Source organism: Artibeus jamaicensis, unplaced genomic scaffold, assembly GCF_021234435.1.
Source record: "Artibeus jamaicensis isolate MK-2021 breed Jamaican fruit bat unplaced genomic scaffold, CSHL_Jam_final contig_465, whole genome shotgun sequence".
Classification (NCBI taxonomy): domain Eukaryota; kingdom Metazoa; phylum Chordata; class Mammalia; order Chiroptera; family Phyllostomidae; genus Artibeus; species Artibeus jamaicensis.
In genome coordinates this window covers 35,341,029-35,362,239 of record NW_026521843.1, presented here as the reverse complement: position 1 = coordinate 35,362,239, position 21,211 = coordinate 35,341,029, and the positions used below count along the sequence as shown (strand labels likewise).

Here is a 21,211-nt window from a genome sequence, read left to right as displayed (position 1 = left end):
TCCCAATACCCTTTACACAAAGACATGCACCGCCAGGTGAAAAAGCCAGGAGCTACCTGAGTATGCACAGCAGGCTGCTGGTGCACAGTCAGACCAAGTGTGGCCTCGCAAAGCAGCACTGCCAAATACCAAGCCATTCAGAACCAAGTGGCACTGGAGTATTTAAGGAAAAGACATGCACACTTGGGGAAAGCCCGACCGAGTTAGAGAGCTCAGGAGGCCACCCCACGGAACCTCATGTACCCACACCAGGGGGGCATACAAACCCACTGGGAGCCTTCACTGGCATAGGAACTTCAAAGCACACGCAACTTCTCTACCTCCACCAAGACAGAGCTCTGGTGACTGGGAGGTAATGTCTGGAACGGTCCACCTTACCTTCCCCATCCGTTGCAAACTTCTGGGCGGAGGCGTTGACACCTCTCACTCGCTCTGCCTGGATGCCGATGTCAGCTTCCACCAACGCGTGCTTCTGCAACAGGTCCTCCACGCCCAGCAAGTGTTTGCCATAGTCTTGAGACAGTAATAGCACCTGTGCACGAGAGGAGGCAGAAAGGACATCCGTGAACACAAGCCTGACTTCAGCATCTTATAATCTTCAGACAAGCTGAGAGCCAGCAACCAAGCTGCACCCTCCCTGGAGCCAGCTGTCCAGCCTGTATCTTCAGGGGAAGAAGATGACAAACAAACCAGAACGCAGCAAACCGAACCTGAAAGCCTGCATCAGGAGAGACATTATGAACTAAGGATCGTCTACCTTGTAATAAGTAAGTCCATTGCACCCTTAAAAGTACTGAAAAGGGAATAAAGGAGGAGAGGGGGGACCAGTATGAAACATAATCTGGGGCTCCAAGAGGAAGGTGCTGCAGCAACAACTATTGAGGAAGAAAAAAGTAATAAGGCTGTTTCACGTCAAAGTTTACAGAATCTCTTACAAGCTGCTGACCCCTTAAAGGGCTGCCTCCCTCAGTGAAGAGCTCACTGGTACGCCTGCGCGATACACATACATCGACGGGAGGAGAATCCGGTCGAAAAGCTCAGCAGCCACATCTCTGACCAGATAAGAACAGAGCCGGGTGGCTGTGCGGGCCCAGACAGCGTCGGTTTCGTCTGAGCTCGCTGACGTTTTCTTTTGTTTCTCTCATCGGCCCAATTTGGGGGTCGTATCCCACATCCTCTCCGGATAAAACTTCTGCTTCACACTTGCTTCTGAGGAAGCCTCTGGCCTAATCTGAATTCAATTACGTACCACGATTTATAAAATGAAAAGCACCTCTCTGCTAAATTTTATGAACGTTTCTATTATAAGAGGTCAAGACAGACCACACACGAGAATGTCGTAAATCTGGGACAGTTAAGGAGGGAAGACTGATGGTATCCGGTGACCTTGGCCCGCTGCCAGGTACAGTTCAAGAGGCAAGCAAAGGTGAGGACCCGCACCCTGCAGAGGGAGCCCCTTGCAGAAGGTCAAGCTTGGGAGTGGAACACAGTGTTTTGAGGTGATGGAGGCTTCATGGTCTGACCCCAAAACTGCCCTGTTCTGTCCCCACTAATTGCCTTTGGGTGGGGAACTGCCTGGCACGGGCGAGCTCTTCGTGGCCTACATGGGCCTCCTCCTGGGTGGGGTGAAGCTCGAAGTCTATGTTCTGCACTGTCAGTGGGAGGGGAAGCACAAGCCAGCCCCCTGCACTGATCAGCACACACGTCCCTGCACTCACCCTCGTCGTGCCTGGGCGAGGTGGCTGGAAAGTGCAATCCCATTAAATACGAAGAAAGGAGGCCCCAGGAGACTAGGCTGCTCCGGCCGCCTGGTTCCGACCTGCACTCCGTCACACTGCCTACCACGCCCCCACCTGCCCACACCCCCTGCATGGGCCCCACCCCACACCAGGGCCACTCACATGCACACCCATGAGAAAGTTAGGTCAACTCTAAAGAATTAAAAATGCGGAAAACCCCAATTTGATTGATTCCTACCATGGAATATATGCAAATTAGAACGCAATCACAGCAGCAGATCTCTAGCTACAAAACTGGTCTCCCTTACAACGTTTTCACACTTCGCATCACATTCAACTTGTGAGCTTACAACCTTCCCTTGGGTGCTGTGGTCCTTTTCTGGCTTTGCAGAATGGGCAGGCAGACTAGGGGCACCATGTACACTGGGAGGTTACCGGTGGGTCCCAGAAACGAGAGGCCTCTTTGGATCAGCTCTGGTCCCCTTTAAGTCGAGACGTACCTTCATTTCGTCCATCCAGTCCATAATGTAGAGCATCTCCTGGAAAATCTTCTGCAGCCCCAGGTTCATCTCGAGACGCTGCCTCCGGGCCCGGAGCAGTTCCAGTAGGTATTCCCAGAGGCGGATGACGTTGTCTTTCCTCGCCGTGATGCGCTTGATGTCATGGTAGTTCTCCGCCTCGAGCTCCCTGGCCACAGCAACCACGGCCTGCACGCGCTCCTCGTACGCGGCAATGTCTGTCTCGATGGCCTCGTGCTTTTTCGTGGCAGCCTCGACAGCAGGAAGGTCAAACCCAAAGTTGTCCTACGGAGAAACAAAAAGCCACCCACTGGGAACAAAGAAATGGAACGGATGTGGAATCCTGCACACGTCTTGGTCTCTGGTAGTCTTAACGCCAAACACTGCCCCCGGAGGTTCACCCCCTAACCCCTGGGGCCGGTCTCTGCCTTCCACGGGACTCTCAAAACTCTGTGCTTGAGCTCAGATGCCCCTCATCCCCAACGCAAATCAGCAGCTTCTCACTTTCCAATGGGGTCCACCTCGTATCTAGCACCTGACTTCCTGAGACTGGAGCAGGTGATAGCTTACATTAGGCCAAGCAGAAAGAACACCATTTTTACTTATTTCGTGACCAGTCTAACTGCCTTGAAGAACTGGCTGGTCCAAGATCGAGGAAAAGAGAAAAAAATTTTAAATTACATAAATGTGAACAGTTCACACACACTCACTAGCTCTAAACAAACTCTGCTTGAGCTGCTTCCAACTCTATAAAAAATTATATGAATAGAAGGGGCAGTGTATTAGGAGCTATAAACATCCTCTCTCTGGAAGTGGGCGGATGATCTGACGGTTACTTCCGAATACAGGACGTGGCCCCTGGGTACGGCCTGCACTTCTAGAGAACCCCGGCAGTGGTTTCTCGAACAATGTCTAGAGCAAAACCTGAGACACCAGGCGCTGGTTCTCGCTCAGCCAAGTCTCCCTCATAGCTGCCTTGCGGTCGAATCTGCGGGCGAGCTGTTCCAGTTTCTCCTGCCTTATGAGCTCGTTCCGCAGGGCCAGTTCTCGCTCGTGTTCCGCTTTTTCCAGTCTTTCCCAGGCCTACAGGGGAGCGAAAGAACAGTTTCCTGTAATGTTCAAGGAACTTTTGTTTGCTACAGTCAACAGCTAGTATTTCTCAAAAAGACGCAAGAACTTAGAAGGAAGTCCCGTTCCCATCCTCATGAACTTTTAGGTCTTGAGAAAAAAGTTTTCTCGGTTTAGCCTCATGGGAACACCCCCCCTGTCGAAATCTAAAGACCCTCTGTTGTGCTTGGAAAATGAAACAGTGTAGAGATGGAGTGATATAACCAAACTATAAATCTCTCCAATGGAAAGAAAACAAAGTAATTATTTTCAACAGCTCTGATCATGTAAAAAAGATAAATGACTTTTTCTCAGAAAAAACTCTCATTCATTCCACCCTGAGCCACTTGTTTTTAACTCATGTATCTGAGTGTTTTGTTTTTTCTTAAAATCCTTACTGACTATACATTAAATTCATTTCTAGGAACTATCTCTGACACTTCATGACATTTTAAAAAATTCCATTTAAAAGAATCTAAATGGGTATGACTGACCAAAGTTCTAGATTTTTCAAACTTGTACTTGGAATTAATGCCCACTGTGAAATCCTGTAACTGCAGATATAACAGGCATGAAAATGGAAATTGTTAAAAGCTTCTCAGAGAGAAGGAGACAAATCCCAGCCCCAGCCGGCAGAGGTGTCCAACCTGCAGCCCCTGGGCTGCATGCAGCCTAGGATGGCTGGGAATGCGGCCCAACACAAATGCGTAAGTTTACTTAGAACATTATGAGATTTTTTTGTGTGTGATTATGCGTTTCAGTGTATTTAATATGTAGGCCAAGACAACTCTTCTGCCAGTGTGGCCCAGACATACCAAGAGGTTGGGCACCCTGGGATTTCAGATACGTGGTATTAAGGTTTTGCGTTCTCCCTTCTGCTATTTAAAGATGTTTGAGTCAATTGCCTCTGACGGATGAGAGTAACAAGGTAAACAGGCAGTACCCAAGTTGGTTTTATAAAATCTAACACTGTCCCCAAAACTTCAACAAACCAGCCTGCAGTAAGTACTACCTGCAATACCCAAGCCACAGCTGCCCCTTAATCCAGCAGGCAGGGATGGACCCTCTTAGTCTCCTGTCCTCTCGGCAGTCGAGACCCAGTGACAGGATGAGGCCTCTGAGAGGATGGGGCCCAGCAGGACCAGACGGATCAGTTTTACCTTGTTAATATCAGAGATGAGCTTCCCTTCTCGGGGCATGTAGACCTTCTGGTTGTTGGCCCTCATCTTGCTCTGAATGGTGAAAAGCAGCACTTCCAAGTTCCCCTTCTCAGTAAACCTAAGTGCAGAAAAAGAACCACCGTAAACATTGTTTATTATATTTTGTTCCTTCAAGAGGAAACATCAATTTGCTTCTGGTAAAATGACACGTTTCACACAGCCACACCATTTAAAAAGCCATTTATCTCTGGTCTGATTTATGTGAAACGCATGTTAGAGAAGCTGGAGTGTGTTAGTTTTGGGGTATTACAAACTCGAAATGTGCCCGACTGTGGGAATTTTCTTGTGGTTGGTTGGTTGTTGTTCCTAAGATTTATATTTGAGGGCACACAATAGCATTCTTTTATCATCACCTCATTCAAGGTTTAGATCATAAGCCCTGGGCAATGGACTTCACTCAGAGAGCACGGCTGAAGGTGTTCGGCAAGAATAACGTCAAGTGAGTACCGAATGTAACTTTCAATGAGTTTCAGAGACCTCAACAAGGCACTCCCACCTGAGTGGAGCTGCACAAAAAGGAACAACTTTCAAACTACAATGATAGAGATCACATCCTTATTTTACAATGATGAAATTTTTAAAGGTGTGAAAATCAAACCTTTGGGGACATCGAAACTACCTATCTCTCTACATCACAACATGGGTATTTACGCGTTTTGCTACAGGTGCGTCAGTGGGCCCGAGTCTGGCTGCTGCCTCAGACCCAGCTGGAGTCCTCGCACACGACATTCACACAACTGCTATTTTGCTACAATTTAAAAAAAAAATGGAATTCTGAAATCTATTAGGCACAAGAGTTTTGGGGAAGGGATTGGGGACCTGGGCAATTTCTTCAGATTCTCATCGATCAGGGACACACCCACTTCGGGAAGGGGCTCACAGAGGGCACGATGTGTAATAAAGCTCAGCAACACATCAGATGACCAGGGGCAACACAGGCCGCCGGCGAGAGGCGGTCCTTACGCGGTGAGGTCATGCATGGCAGAGAGCAGGGGTCTGAGACCGCGGCGGTCTCCCTCCCCATATTAACGGGGAAGGCAGTCCAGCCTGTGTCTTACTTGGGTGGTTTCTCCACAGTGCGGTAAGTGTTGAATGCCTGAAGCTGCTGCTGAACCCCAACCAATGAATTGGCAAATTTGCGATTATTCAAAATAATGATGGTTTGTTCAATCCACTCCAGAAGGTCAGAGGCCAGTGATTCATACTTCTCAATCATTTTTTCTGTCTCAATAGCATTGTCAAGCACCTGTGAACAGGGGTTAGAGAAACAGAAAGGACCGTGTCACAACAAGGAAAAGGTGGCCACAACCCTCCACGAGCACAGGCACACCGTGTGACGGTTCTCCTGCTCGGGCGCGAGCGTTTTCAGCTCGAGGAACCGTGTGTTAACAGGCACTCAGACTGGGACCGTTATTTGTGAGCAGTGGTGACAGCTTAACTCAACTGGAACAGGTTCTGGAGCCTCCCAACGCCCAGGCGAAGGGTTTAATCCGACGGACTCCTGCTGCCCAAGCCCCAGAGCCCCTGGAGAAAGAAGAAGGCTCTACTTGGCTGGGTCCTGTCCCAGGAATGCCCATGCATTTTCCATCCCTATCACACTGAGAGGACAAAGTCACCTGGTCCGAGGCACTGTGAAATACATGGCAGGCAAACGAGAAACAGGAAGATAATGAATGCTGAGGCCCTTTCAACTGCGGGGAGTAGTTCACACCCTTGACATTAGCCGGCTCAGATTTTCAACACCCAACTTTCTGGTGGGGTGGAGGGGAGGTGTGTTTCTGGGTCTGAGATCCACCTCATAACCCTTCCTAAGTATTTTAGCCGCCACTCCTGCCTCCATGACTCCTTGGGATGAAGAGGCTTCTGCCTACTTCCCTGCCATCCATTTGGAGAGTCCACCCCAAACTGCTACTGGCTAAATTTCTGAGTTCAGGGGAGAGCGGGGGCTTGGAGGTGGTCTGTTAAGAAGTGAACCTTAATTATGCCTCACAACTTAGAAAGTTGGTGTGAACTCACCTTTCCAATTCTCTTTCCTTCAACAGCCAAGGCCTTCATCTTAGAGAAGTAGTGGTAATACGTCACCACGTAAGTGATAATGGACTTCTCGTCAGGGTGGTCCACGCTGATATCTGTAACGCAGAGAAGACTTTGGTCAGTAGTGTGCTCATGCTGCCCGGGCAGCAGGAACGCTCTGGAACAACTGTCACACTGAACAGGTCAGCGTCTTCATTTTCTGTATGTGAGAGTCACGCCATCACTACACCAATTATAAGGCGGATGAGGATGAAGCCATCTCACTGTCTCTTTCATTGTATCAATATTCATAAAGGCCTCCTATTATTGCGGTTATGACATAAAGTCTTCAGAGACATGACCCCTTCTCTCAAGGCTCCCAAGCCACCAAGACAAAAAACAAACAAACATGCAAATCCACTACAAAGAAATGAAGAACACTGTAAGAATTCGGCCAGAATTCTTAGCAATATAGCAACTACCCAGACACACCATGCTCGTCCCCCTGCCCACCCCCAGCTGCAAATGGGTTCCTGCTTATTGAGTCCTCATTTCTGCCGATGGCACCAAAATTTCTCCTAGTCACTCAGTCTTTGGATATCTCTTCATTACCCATATCCAATCAGTCGCTGAGACTGAGGTCTGGGTGATTCCGTGTATAGAATCCTTTCTTGTCCCCTGTGGTTCAGACTCTGTGTGTCACATAACCAGACCTGAAGGCACGAGTTCCTCACTGGGTTTCCCTAATACCTAGTTGACCTTCCAGAAGCACAGCTGGGAGCACCCTTCCTCCTAGCTCAAAATTACTTGCAAGTGCCCTCAGTCTGAAAAATAAAGTATAAGCCCCGTAGTCTTCCAGAATTTGCCATAACCTTCCTTCCATCCATTGAATATTTATCAGGCTTCCACTAAGTGCCAAGCACTATTCTAGACATTTCTAATTCTATAGCTTATTAATTCTTCTCAGGCACTATATATCGACACCAAACTGGACCCTTCATCATTCCCCATACACACCCTGGAATTCCCAATAGTGCTTCCCTTTACTCACAACCCTCCTTTGCCTAAAACAGCCTTTCACACTCCATCACCTTCTTCCTATCTGTCAAGGTCCAACTGAAAAGTTACCCCTTCAACACACCATTTCTGGTCCCTACAGCCAGAATCACTGTCTTTCTCCTCTTCCCTAAAGGACTTCGTTTATATGGACACACAGTCTACTTTCTGCCAGGTACTGTAATTATTTATGAACGTTTTATTTGTCTTGCAAGACTAAGTTCCTGAGGCTAGGAACCCTGCCATGGTAAGCCCTGTGCTCCTCCACCTCCCAAATGTCTAGTGTGCTGTTCTGCACAAACCGGGTGGTCAGTAAGTACTGAGGGAGGGAGCAAATGAGCGAAGACTCCAGTGAGTAAGTCTTCTCGGTTTGGCATTGCTGGGTGACCTACTCGACCCAGGACAGATCAAGAAGAGAACGCACAGGATAACTCTCGCCTGATCAGGCCCTTTTAAACATGCATTCACATGTACACCCTCACTTCTGTCCTCCTGGCAGGTAACCCTGTGCGAGGCAGAATTGTTTCTCATATTTTAAGGATGTAAACACTGGAACACAGGGCTGAAAAGCCCCCTGCCCAGGCAGCCACTGACGGTGGAGGCCAGAAACACAGCTACTGCTCCCCCACCCTGCCACCCGGGGCTGCCTGTGGCCAGCTCCCAAGTCTGCTCAGCCCCTTCCTTGTGTGCCCCAAGGAGAGAGCAAGTTGGAGGAAGACCAGAGAATGTCAGTCTTGTGTGCAATCCAATACACACAAAATGTTGACATAACTAAGAAGGAGTGAGCAGCAGAACCTTCTTTAAACTTGCCTACTAATTGTATTTTAACTGATGGCTCTCTAGGGCAACTAATAACCAAGATGAAACCCACAGGATACGTGACATCACATCAACTGCCATTTTTAATTCCCTGTCTCACGATCCAGGGACCCCCCCCTTTTATACTGGGTAGTGATTAGAAAGATTAACTAATGAGCAAGTTATTAAAAAGATTTTGTCACAGTGGTTGAAAAAAATCAAAGGTTCTTTATAAAAGAGCTAGCACTAAGGAAGAATGCCTTCCCACAGGAAGGTAGGGGTTAAGTATGAAAACGTACCATAGCCCAAGGAATTTTACTTCTCTGTTTATACTGAGAAATCATTTACTGGGTTAGCACAAAGATAATTTTATCTCAGCTTCCTGCAGTGAACATATCAGTGTATCTGATGCATTGGAAAAAAGCATGAAGCCAGCTTGTCAGCCGCATGACCTCAATCTGCCCTTGGGGAGTTAAACTTCCTGTTCTGTATTTATAAGAACTTTAAACTTTCACTCACATACAGTTTTCTCTCTTTAATACTTGCTCACAGTGAAGAGGTTCTAAAAAGCTTCAATAGTACCCCAAAAATCCTTTTATGTTCCTCAAAACTAGACAAGGTGCTTATGATAACTCATCTCACAAGAAGCCTTGAATTAGCATCTTGTGAGGTGAGGGAGCTCTGAGTGGGGAACTGCCCCCACTCAGAGGAACTCCCTACCACCTGCGGTCAGTCTTTGATGCTCTGGTGCAGGGACTCACAGGGTAGAAAGAGATCAAGTCCACGCAGAGAATGCAATCCCGTGCCTCACTACAAGCCATAAGAAGGGACCTGTGAGTGTTATACCCTGTTCCACCCACACACTCCCCCCTTTCTCCTGGTGCAACGTCGTCATTTATGCTCTTGCTCACAAGCAAACACTGTGCAGCCTTCTTGGAGTTCTGTGCTCTCAATCTCCACCTGCTCCATGCCATGTTGCTTGCTGTCTTGTGGTGAAAGCCAGACAACCACTATTCAATTAATGCCATGGCAGGTGCTCTTCCTTGAGTTGCAGCGCCTAAGAACTTTCAATGACTCCACACTGCCTGCTGAACAACTCCCCCCAAATTTAACCCGTTGGGCCCCTACCCACCTTTCCACTGGTAATTCCTACTGTCACTCTGAACACCATTCCCAGTGAACTCAGTCTCCAAAACAGCCTTCCTCACCCCTTGTTCACGCAAGTCCCTCTGCTTGGCATGCTATCTCCTTCAGAACGTGTTTAAATCATACTCATCTTTTGAGGCCTTTTCAAATGTAATCCTTTACACAAATCCTCAAGTCATTCTCGCACCAAAATTAAGCTCTTCTTCCTTGGGTAATTCCCAAAGCACATTGTACCAATAAAACAAACACAAAGCAGATCTTCTGTTAACCTGTCAGCGCTACAGGCATTGACGGTCCCACCTGCTACCCTGAGGCCTTACCTTCGGGGTCCAACAGTTTAGTGAGGCCAAGGTGCTGCTCTGCCAGGTTAAATGCATTCTGCAGATTGTAGTGTGCATTCGATTTCTTGAGTTTGTCAAAATCTATCAGGTCAGGCCTATGTGGAACAATGGAACACAATTATTACTCCCCAAAGTGTTAAAGTCACCACTTAGCAGCGTAAAACTCATGTTATTTAATCATCGATAAATGAAGCCTGATTTTTGAATAAACACTCCAAAGTTTATTAAGAGAACTGAGGATAATGGGAGAAGTTTACTTTGTTGGGGAGACTTTAGATATTCTCTCACATGGAATGTGGAAATTTCCACTGTGGTGCAACATCTAAGGCAATGGATACGAGTCACCCAGACCTGCTCTAGAAGGACGTAAACATTCTCCCCCAGAACGGTTTACCGGTGTTTGTGTATCAGTGCATTGAAGGCCATGCCGTCCCTCCAGCTGGTGGTGAAATTGTGAATGTTGACGTTGGGGTACCTGGCAAAGGCGAAACACAAGAGAGAACAACAGAGTTACCTCCCTAAAAAATATCCCCGTGTTTGAAACCTAGCCCCAATCAAACAGCCATTTTACACCGCACTGATCACTAATAACTTTGTATCTGTGGTTGATGAGGGGTTCACATCTAGCTTGATCCCTTTTATGGTTTCTATACTTATCATTGACTGACTGTGGCCGTTACACCTGCCTTCCAAGCAGTCCCTGCAGTAGCCCTCCAATGACCCCGGTGCACAACTGGTTCTCAGTAAGGGCCTGTGAGCCCCGGCAGTTTCAGTGAGCAACAAAAAAGACAGTTCTCTAAAAGTATCTTCACTGAAATTTCAGTAAAAGAATAAAAGGAAGGAAAACTGAGACAGGTAACGTACAAAAAAGCACCCTTGCAGTTACTGCACAAAGCTCCCCCAAAGCAGCAGAAATGAAAGGAGTAGAAAACCCACCAATGGTTATTATTATTTTAATATCATGGATGTGATTCCTAAATATGGCTTCAGGGTTTTAAAATTCAAGACATGCGGCTCTCTGGAGCTTCCTTAATAAAGAGAGGGAAACTGACTGAGGCAATGAGAGGCCCAGCATATAAATCAGAACTCCTTCCACTCGGAGAGCTACTTGTCGACACCGAGGAAGCCATGACTGCAGTGGACTCGGTCCTGGCAGGTGCGTCCCCGGTCCTCTGAGTTCACACTCACCCAGCCGTCTTCATCTGGCACCACAGCAGCAACGCGTCCTTGGCAGACTTCTTCTCTTTGTTGTCTTCAGTCTCCACACTGATATCCTGGATCTAAGATTTACAAAGAAATAGGAGACCAATAGATGGGTCCACTGCCAAGTGACAGCCACAGAAGAACTGGTCTATATATACAAAGAGTAAACTTTAGAGCAAAGCCCAGCCCTGCGGACCCTCTCCTCTGAGTGGCAATGAAAACTGCTTTCTGAAGCCAGGGTTCGCCTCAGAGAAACGCCAACCAGAACTGAGACAGAGATACGATGGAAGTGAAGACGAGTCACCTCCGTGACTTCCCAGAACCTACTAGGGGTCATTTCTGCCCTCAAGTCAGCCCACCTTTCCAACTACAAGCTAGCACAGTGATTAAATGGTGCACCTTGCATGTCATCAGACTCCAGAAAGCTACTGTTCAGCTTTTCATAACCAAACATTTTCCACACCGAGGTGTGTCCTTCAAAGGTGAGGACTGTGTGCACCGGTCCCTGAACACTGACTGACCCACACTGTCACAGAGAAAGCCTGCGCTTTAACGCTCTGCTTCCATGGTCCGTGGTGCGGTCTAAACGTCTGTGTCCCCTCCGCATTCTTACGCTGAAATCATAACCCTCAAAGGTATTAGAGGATGGGCTGCCTTTGGGAGGTGTTTAAGTCATGAGAGTGGAACCCTCATGAATGGATTACTGCCTCATAAAAAAGACCAGGGACCCTCAGAGCCTTCCACCACCTGAGGACACGGAGTTCGAGGTCTGGAACAGGGCCCTCGCCTGGCCGTGTTGGCATCCTGATCTCAGACTTCACTGTGAGAAGTAAATTTCTGCTGTTTCTAAGCTACCCAGCCCATGGTGTCTTGTTATAGCAGCCCCAACGGTGGAGACAGTCTGGATTCACTAGCCACTCACAGGCTGCATGTTTTGAACCTTGTACACAGAACCTGACTGACTAGCACCAGAGTCAGGCTGCCGGGTCTGAAGCCAGTCTCCAGCAGCTACTGTGTGTCCTGGGGTGAGCCCCCCGGCCCGCCACCTGAGGAAAGGCCACTCTAACAGCGGCTGTGGGTCTGCCCCGCTGTGCGCTTGCACAAAGAACACGAAGTCCAGAGCTCACAGTAGGACGCCCATAAACGCTAGCTCTTTGGATTAGGGCTGCCTAGCAGTTATGTAATTCTTCAACAAATGCTCAAAATACCCTTTTGTCTTTAGTATCTTGCCCATAATAATAAAATGTGGGGTGGGGGTGGGGGGGAAATGGGGTTGACCTAGGAGGCCATCCATCATCTTTTGGCTCTAACCATTCGAAGGAGAATAAAACATGTAAATACAAGATTAAAAAGCTAAAAACTTCCAACAAGAAAAACACAGAGATACTGAAATAACTATACATCTAAAAAAAATTCTCCATTAACTGGGATGAGTATGACAAGCCCGAGTCTGCACAAACTCCCAGCTCTATTACTAGGATCCTTAGTTCACGTGCAGAAATTAAGTGTGAAAGAGTGCGAACCTGCACTTACGGGGTCAGACGTACACTTAACAGGAAAGGCAGATGGAACTTTACACATTAACCTGTCAACTTCCTTAGGCTTCTATGTGAAGGGAATCTGTTTCCAGACACACCGTCTATCCTTCTGAAATGAAGAGCTGTCTATTTAGAGCAGGCAAACTCAAAGACTTTCGTTCCCACTCCCCACGCCATCTTTCGGTCTTTTCTAAGGGGGCAGCATCAGTGTTTCATGGACACCTGATATGGACAGACAGGGCAGGCCACATCCTGGGAGCTCTGGGGACAGGGAAAGGGACACACACACACACACACACACACACTGAACATAAGACGAGGATGTATATTCAGGAGCTGGGAAAGAGATCTTTGTAAATGCGTGGGGAAGCTTCTGAAAGAGTCAGAATGCAAGCTGGGCCTGGCCGATGCGCAATCTGTTTGTGGAATGGGTGATGACTTAATCAGGCTGGGTCATGTCAGACACCAACAATGCAGGCCATGCAGTGACATCAACAGCCTATATTTCTTGCCTCAAAGGAAAGAGAGAAAGTACCTATCAGCATTTACAAGTTCAAGTACAGAAAAAGGCAAGCTGTCAGGAAGCTAATTAGGCAATGACTCAACCCAATTCGTGCTGAGAATCCTGGAAAGGGCTGTGTCTGCCAGCTCACCAGCCTGGGCACTGCCCCGGTGTGGAGTGAGGCTGCGGTCAGGGGGCCCTGCCATGCTCTCTGACGACCGCAGGCCAAAAGCAACAGAATCGGAACTATTTCACTCCACAAAGCCGAGGAGAGGCTCAAGGAGCATCCTGCTAACTTCACCTCTGTTGGCCTAAATCCAAGAGGGAGGGTTATGAATTTAATGACATTCACCCATTTTTAAATCATTCAGAAACTAAATGACAGAAACCTACATAAGAGCTCTGTTTGAAAATGAAGTTGTTGACTGTTGTAATTAATTCCATTAATGATGTCATCTTCAACAAGGGTTCCCTCCTTAGAGGTACTTAATTAGAATCACCGGGGCAGGGACAAGGAATCTGAATTAGTGAAAAGCCTTCCTCAGGAGTCAGGTGATCAGCCAGGCTGGGGAACCACCCACGCAGGGAGCTTCTTTGTCTGGCTCAGCCCCCACCCTCCTCCCACCGACACACCCAGCACACCCTTACCGCAAACCCGATCCCAGGGGAAATGAGCGGGAAAAGGGCGATCTCAGTTCTAGTAAGAATACAAGGACAGCTACAATCTGATTTGTTTTTGCCCCTTCTTGGTGAGATTTTCATTACCCAGAAGAATCAATCAGACAAATTTATCAAAGGGGCAGAACAGGAAGGAAGGGTGCAGAGAACACAACCACCCAGGAGACAGGCCTGTTAGGCCATTTGTTTGCAGAGTAACCTGACACGAGGGTAAGAAGTGTTTCCTGCATTTCAATGTTTAATTGAAAAGGAGGAGCATGAAGCATTCTCCTGGAGGAGGAACCAGTCCGAGACGCCACCACCACCGAGCTCTTTCCCAAGGGGTCAGGAGCGCAGGCTGCAGCCCTGCCCGTCTGGGCCCTGTGATCCTCCGCACGGCTCCTCCCTTGCTCACCAAGTGAAGGAAACGCAGGGGACGACCTTCGGAGTGCCTCATGGCTCAGAGCACTTGTCTACTTACAGCCTTCCTTCCTCTCACTGCAACGAACCCACAGCCCCTCACACGGGCCCGAGGCTTTTGCACATTTCCCCCTGAACACTGTCACCTCCCATCCAAAGGATGACAAGACGGTAAGAACAGAGCCCACACACGTGTCATAGTCCTAAACAGCTTCTCCTAAAAATTCTGATACTTGCCACAATCTGGTGACATTCAGACAGCCTAGTGCCAATAATCGAGCATCAAGCACATCTTTTACCCTGGCTCCTGAGAGCCAAGCAGCAGACACCAGATGTTTAGAGGAGGTACCAGTGGAGTGGTGGGCTGGGATGCAGTCTGGAACCCTTTCATCCGACCGGGGAGCCAGGACTCTCAGGGGCCAGCAACACTAGAGAAGGACGCAGTCACTGTGCCTCCAGGACAGCTGGATGTGACACACAGCCTGCACACCTGACTCTGAGATGCCATGTCAACCTGGTCGGCAAGGCCAGCTTCACAAGACGCTCATACCCGAGAGGAAGGCTGGACCCCTGGCCAAGTCCCTTACCTGGAAACGCAGGATGATGGTCCAGATGAGGCCAAGAGTCAGCCGGTGGTTCCCATCCACGATGTCGTGGGACCCCATGTTCTCCAGATGGACTCTCTGCTCCTTCAGGAACTGCAGGGCCTTGTCCACATTCTCCAGACAGTGGATGCGCATCCGTCCTTTGGTGGGTTTAGGCTAGAAGGGGGCGAGCAGGTGGAGGCATCACCAACGGGTCAGAGACAGGCCAGAGCTGCAGCCAGAGGTCCTGCTGCCCCTTCGACAGCGCACGCTCCCACCGCAACCAAAGCACTGAACCCACGTGCGTACCTTCAGTTCAAGGGCAGTATTTACCTAACAGCCTTAAAAGAGAAAAGTTTACTTAAGGGACAGTAACTGATCACTCTTTAAGGTTTGATCATGGAACCTACGCAATGTACAAATGTGTGTAGGAACTGGAAGTTTAGAGAAAACCAGACCCAATTTTCATAGACTTTCAAAGCCACTGCTGCTGCCCACACAGTCTGCAAAACACCTCTGAGCAGTTAGTTTCTGGCTGCTTTAGACTAAACATAGGTTTGTCATCTGCTCGTTTGAATCATTTCCTAAGGGTGGCTCAAAATGAAAAAAGAGGACACACAGCAAATCAGGGGAATCAGGTGGTGGGCGAGGAAAAGGGATCAGGACAGGGTGTTTCTTACTGGAAAGAAAGGATAAAGGGGAGAGAATGAATAGTCTAACTTCAATACTCCAGATAGCTCTTGCTTTTACCCAGTTATATCAAAATGCAAAAGAGGTCCTTTGAAGGTAAACATTTGGGAGCAAAAGATACACAGAGGAAACGTTCAAGATACCTACGTCCTCTACGAGGGGTGTCCATCCTGAGGTCCAAGACGGCTATGAATGCAGCCCAACACAAAACCATCACTTCACTTAAAACCTTTTTTTTGCTCATCAGTTTTGGTTGGTGTCTGTGTATTTACTGTGTGGCCCACGACAATTCTTTTTCTTCCAGTGCGGCCGAGAGACTCCAGAAGGTTGGACGCCCCTGAGAGACTGTGTTGAGCGCAAGCCTGTGCCCTCCCCGCGCCTGTCTCCATCGGTCCCCCTCCACCGAGGCTGCTCTGCTGCCTGATCTCACCATTTCACAAAGACGCCAACGGCTTGTGTACACCTCAACAGCCAAGAGAGGAAAGAATGACCTCTGCCGTCCTGCCTCCCTAATGTCTCCTCGGCCATTTCGCCATACCTCACCCACCTTTCAGGGCTCAAAGCAACGAACATCCTTCCTCTTGAAGACATGCCAACCATTCCGGTTCTCATCCCTTTTCTCACAGTTCTGTGTATTTACGGTGTGACCCAGGGGTGTCAAACTCACTTTCACGGGGGGCCACATCTGCCTTGCGGTTGCCTTCAAAGGACTGAAATAATTTTAGGACCATGTAAATGTAACTACTCCTTAACAGTTAAGGAGTTGAAAATACATTTGGCCCTTTGAAGGCAACTGTGAGGGTGATGTGGCCCCCGGTCAGAGTGACTTTGACACCCTGAACAGTTGGGAAACTAACCATAATCTACCTTATATTTTTGCTGTGGCTTCACATATTGCTTTTACTACTTCCAACTAGACTACTGGCTTCCTGACAGTAGGAATAATGCTTTGTAATTCAGCTATATTCTCAGTGGCTTCTGGTTTGGTTCTGAGCACAAGGCCCACACGTGGTGAACTGAATGCAGATGCCGTGTGCGAGATGAGGTGTCCTGGTGGGGAAAGGCAGCCAGGTGTGCAAAACCTGGCACACCCAGGGCAGGGCAGCAGCCACTCCTACGGGAACGCCTTGCCTGTTCTCCACTTGCCCTTTGCAGCTGAGATCCTTGGCTACGTCTGAAAATATCTGAAGGGAAGACGACTTGGGTAACAAGTGGCCGTTTCTAAGTACCCAGTCTCAGGCTGTCATTCCCCCCCCACCCCAACTTCTCTTCTACCAAAACAAGCAAACAAACAAAACTAGCAAGCAGAAAAGAACATGCCTTGACCTGGAGAAAATAAGAGGCCTAACCACAGTGGCAGATTCTATTTTAAAATAACAGCAATGGAAAAAGAAATGTTTTTGTAAGTAAGCTTTTCACACTATTATGATAACTTTCCTTACAAACCCTCCATCCCCCCACCAAAAAGTCATCTGCTCTCAGAAACTAATTTATTTCAGGTATGTGGGGAATGCTAGGATTTGTTCCTTACGATAGGTCAAGTGATAACATTACATCGAAACAGAAAGGAGGTAAGTGCCGTCTGGGCCTGGGCCCGTAGATGTTGTTTGCCCCCGACACTGGCGCGCCCTCTTCCAAAGGGCCGGGCACTGTCGTGCTCCTCTCCACGGAGGGAGGGATGGGAGTGGGGTCAGTGACGGCCCTGAGTAGGCGGCGGCCCCCCGGGGAGAGGAGTCCCGCAGCCCTGCATCTGGTCCGCGTGCACTTTCGGTTCCTTGGATCTTCTCTGACCAGCGAGTGGTCACTTCTCACAGCTGACAACGTGACTATTCACAGTGGCCCCTCGCTAACACTCTGCTCCACGCTGAGAAATGGGGCTTAACCGCCTCTAAGGGGAAGGCGTGTGAGTTCCGACACAGAGGCCCTGGCGTTTCCTGCTGCTCTGCGGCCTGCTCCTCTCGTCTCCCTCCAACAACAGTGCACACGACTACCTGACCCGTGGGACAGAGGTCCACCTCCAGGTGCTCATTTGATCACGAGGCAAAGTGTCCGCATGTCAAGAACTGCAGAGCAATGAGGACTGAGCGTTCTGCCCCCTGCAGCAGATGTTCTCCCAAGTCTATCTCTACGAGGGCAGACAAGGTTATTTCCCAACTGAGGTGAGAGGAAGGGTGTGGATGGAATTAGAGAAGGAGCCTGAGAGGAGGAGAACAAAGAACAGAAGGGGGCTGTCGGGGGCTGTCAGTATCTTCCCAGCTCCATGAGGCATAAGCACTATTCCTCCAGACGTTTTCTTGAAAAACTTGACCTTAAACATACATGAGACATTCAAGCCTCTACTCTCTCTCTCCAAAATCTCAGTGGAAAGTGTGCACATTCCCACATGAATATCGGGTGGGGAAGGGTGTGAGGGGACCCGAACACCTTCCTGCAGGTCGGGGAAATCTGGTGCCACACCACGGGGACACTGTGCTGATGCTGACCGGCCACACTGGGTGGGCTCAGGGTGGCTTTACTACAGACCTAGATGCACCTCAAGTCCCCAGCAAGCACCAGCCATCTGAGATGTTAGAACATGAGACAAAGGAAAGAACTGAAAAAAAAAGGCCCACAAACCTCTTCGGGTAAATGATGAGACTCCTTTAAATGGTTAATAAGTAAATCTTACTGGCAAAAGCCAGAGGAATTGAAAGCCGGTAGGAGGACTGCTCCAGGTATATACACAATATACTATACTTTGCTGTGTATAATGAGCGCTTTTCCCCACAAACTTTTGAGGGAAAAAATAAAGATGAGCATTATACATGCGTAGTACTAATTCTGTACTTATGTTTTCAATTCATTTATTTATGCTTATGCATTAAAAATGTAACTCTAGAAAGCAATATTGATATCTGTATGCAAAGTAATACCCTGGAATAGGATAATCCATTTTGTTTCTAAATATAAATAAATTAAAAAATTGAGTTAAAACATTAAAAGGATAGATTTTTCCTGAAAGTTGGGCCAAAATCCCAGGTGTGTATTATACACAGGAGCACATTACACACAGCAATTACCGCAGTTTTGACGGGCAATTCAAGAGACACTGATTCCGATATTAAAATGTGCACCTTCATGTTACAATCTCCCCACTTTTCAGCAAATTAGTGCCTTACTTTCAAGTGCTTACTCATACAATGGTGATAATATCAATGATTATCTCAAAGGGTTGTCACATAAATCAATTAGTAAACTAATCATCATGGTGTTCTCAAACCCACAAAGTGTCTCTATCAGCAAAAGACACCAAGTATTTTCCTTTCAACAATTAATTCTACTTAAAGAAGGGGGTGCTCCCTCTCCCTATGCCCCTTGGGCTTCAAATTGTTTATAAATAACACACTTTCTGCAGATAATGGGAAATGTTTAGGGTCTAGACAGAACTCTCACACTAAGAGCTAGAGAAGTTGATATATACCCGCTGAAAGGCTAAAACGAGCGGACTGTGCCCCCAGTGATGATGCGCTTCCTCTTCTAAGCCTCATACCTCAGATTAAATTCTGGACCAGAACGACAAGAAAAGGTGGCAGAAAAAAATGTGGCTGGTCTGGTGTCCAAGGAAGGGAGAGAGGAGCTGAGGGAGGCGAGAGGACATGAAAATACACCGTGACACTCGGGGCTGATATACATAGTAAGAACTCTGTAAGTCAAAGCCGATGAGGAAACAAGCCTGAAAATCATGGTTTTTCAGAGATATTTTAAGTATTACTTACTACTGCTCTGTAGCTGGTAACTCAGACTATGTCAACTATTGTACAGTAGGAGTCATTAGGAGATTTGCTCCACCACCTCACTACCCCACCTTTACAAAGGCACGCCCCCACATCTGATCACAACTGAAGCTCCCTCCTCTGCAGTGGCGCATCAGCCTCTTGTGAACCAAAAGAACAGACGAGACACGGTGAGGCTGGATGGTGGCGCAACACGAAGGAAGACAAACCACTGAAGCTCAAGTACACCACCCACCCAGTCTTGTGCTCTGTTTTCTTCAGAGGGCTTCTCAGATGCTATAAGGCACAATACTTGGTAAGTTTAGGGAACAATAACTATAGGAAATTAATCCTAGGAAGTATTAATGATCTCACAGAGCTACATGGTGAAACGCATTGGTCATATAAGCTGCACAGCCCACAAAAGCTAAAAACTTCTAGCTGCCATTTACTGAGCAACTGTGTTAACCTCTGTTAGGTGGTTTATGTCTGTCATCATGTTTAATCCTCATAATAACACTGTAAAGTAGTCATTATTGTTGTTGTCATTTTACAGATGAGAACACACCGGTTAAGAGATGACCTAATGCGTGCAGCTAGTTGGCGCGTGGTGGGTCCAGACTCCCAAGCTTGCTCTTCTTGTGCCGCACCAGGAACCAGGAGGGTGCAGGTTTCCACATGAAGGGAAACAGAACCAGTTTCCATCTGGCGGATGGTTTAAATTCTTTTCTAAAGAGCTATTTTTACATCACTAAACTTCCACCTTCTCAAAAGGAAGGCGAGATAACAATGGAGAAACCTAAACATGATGGAACTAGGATCTAGGGGAGGGTGCATCTCTCTGGAATAAACACTTGCCTAAGCCTCGCCCCAGGAGTGGCCAATTCTGCCAAGAAAAGGCGCATTCCCTGTCTTGCCTCCATTAATTACTGTCACATTCCCAGTGTGACACAGGTTCGTCCCCACAGCAACTTGTGCCTTTCTGTCCTGTGTGTCATTTCTGACGGGACAGTCTGAAGTGTCATTAATGTGGAGGCCATGACCAATACCAACACCAGACTCTCTTGTGGCTCTGAAACAAGAGGGGCTCTGCAGGCAGGAAGGCAGTTCCTCTGAGCAAATGCCTATTTTTACCGATTCTCCTTTAAATAATGTTAACAAGCTTCTTACACCACGGCCAGTGTTCCTGTGTTTTGCAGGCACTTTTCCTGTCTCCCCTCCCCAAGGTCCCTTCTGGCCCCAAATCTTTACCAACCAGAGCTCCACCCCAGGCCCTGCTCCAGACCCATCTTCTTTCTGACTCCAAAGGAGTGGGAATTGTAGGGCTAAATAAACCACCTCCAGCAAATGCCCTTAGAAAAAAAGGAGGGAGCTGGATGGGAGCTGGGTGGCCCTTCCTGGTCTATGGCTTTGCCCCAGCTGCCTGCCCAGCCTTGAGTTTGGGTCAGTTATATCATGTGGGCCTCGGGACTTGCAGAACTGTGGTATAATCACCAGGCAGCGTTTTTATCAGATGGGAAGGAGAAAATAAATGTTTCTTGGAGCTGACTCGGCCCTCCTTGAGTAGAGGAGGAAGACATAAGGGAGGATTCCTGGAAGGGTGTTTTGGGAGGCCACTGGGTAACTGGGCCACGCTATTCCACTCCAGTAACCCCACTCTCTCAGGACTTTCTCCGTGACTGTCCAAAGCCATCTTGATGCCATGGAGCGAGAGCTCTCCAAGGGTTGCAGGGCGGGCACAACACTGGCCCTGGGCACTGGGAGTGGCTGGCTCTAGACCTAGATCTGCCCCATACCAGCCGCATGGCCCTGCATGCTGCTTACTCCATGTAGTTACAGTCCCTAGGCAAGGAAGGGTCTGACTAGGTGGCCTTTTAAAGTCACTTCCAGCCATAAAATACAATCTAGGATGTAAGACTCATCAGTA

The 21,211-nt window shown here is 48.1% G+C and overlaps 1 protein-coding gene across 5 annotated transcripts in view; it reads right to left on the bottom strand.

The window, feature by feature from the left end:
* SPTBN1 (spectrin beta, non-erythrocytic 1) overlaps nucleotides 1-21,211 on the bottom strand; it is a 191,169-nt gene that overhangs the window by 38,875 nt on the left and 131,083 nt on the right. For all 5 annotated transcript variants that reach the window (XM_053666939.1, XM_053666935.1, XM_053666936.1 and 2 more), the window contains 10 exons: nucleotides 14,846-15,019; nucleotides 11,127-11,218; nucleotides 10,333-10,413; nucleotides 9,918-10,033; nucleotides 6,601-6,713; nucleotides 5,643-5,830; nucleotides 4,525-4,642; nucleotides 3,182-3,340; nucleotides 2,240-2,542; nucleotides 379-532 (listed from right to left, as the gene is read on the bottom strand). In XM_053666939.1, the coding sequence (XP_053522914.1) occupies nucleotides 379-532; nucleotides 2,240-2,542; nucleotides 3,182-3,340; nucleotides 4,525-4,642; nucleotides 5,643-5,830; nucleotides 6,601-6,713; nucleotides 9,918-10,033; nucleotides 10,333-10,413; nucleotides 11,127-11,218; nucleotides 14,846-15,019 (1,498 nt within the window). The remainder of the gene's footprint in view (nucleotides 1-378; nucleotides 533-2,239; nucleotides 2,543-3,181; nucleotides 3,341-4,524; nucleotides 4,643-5,642; nucleotides 5,831-6,600; nucleotides 6,714-9,917; nucleotides 10,034-10,332; nucleotides 10,414-11,126; nucleotides 11,219-14,845; nucleotides 15,020-21,211) is intronic.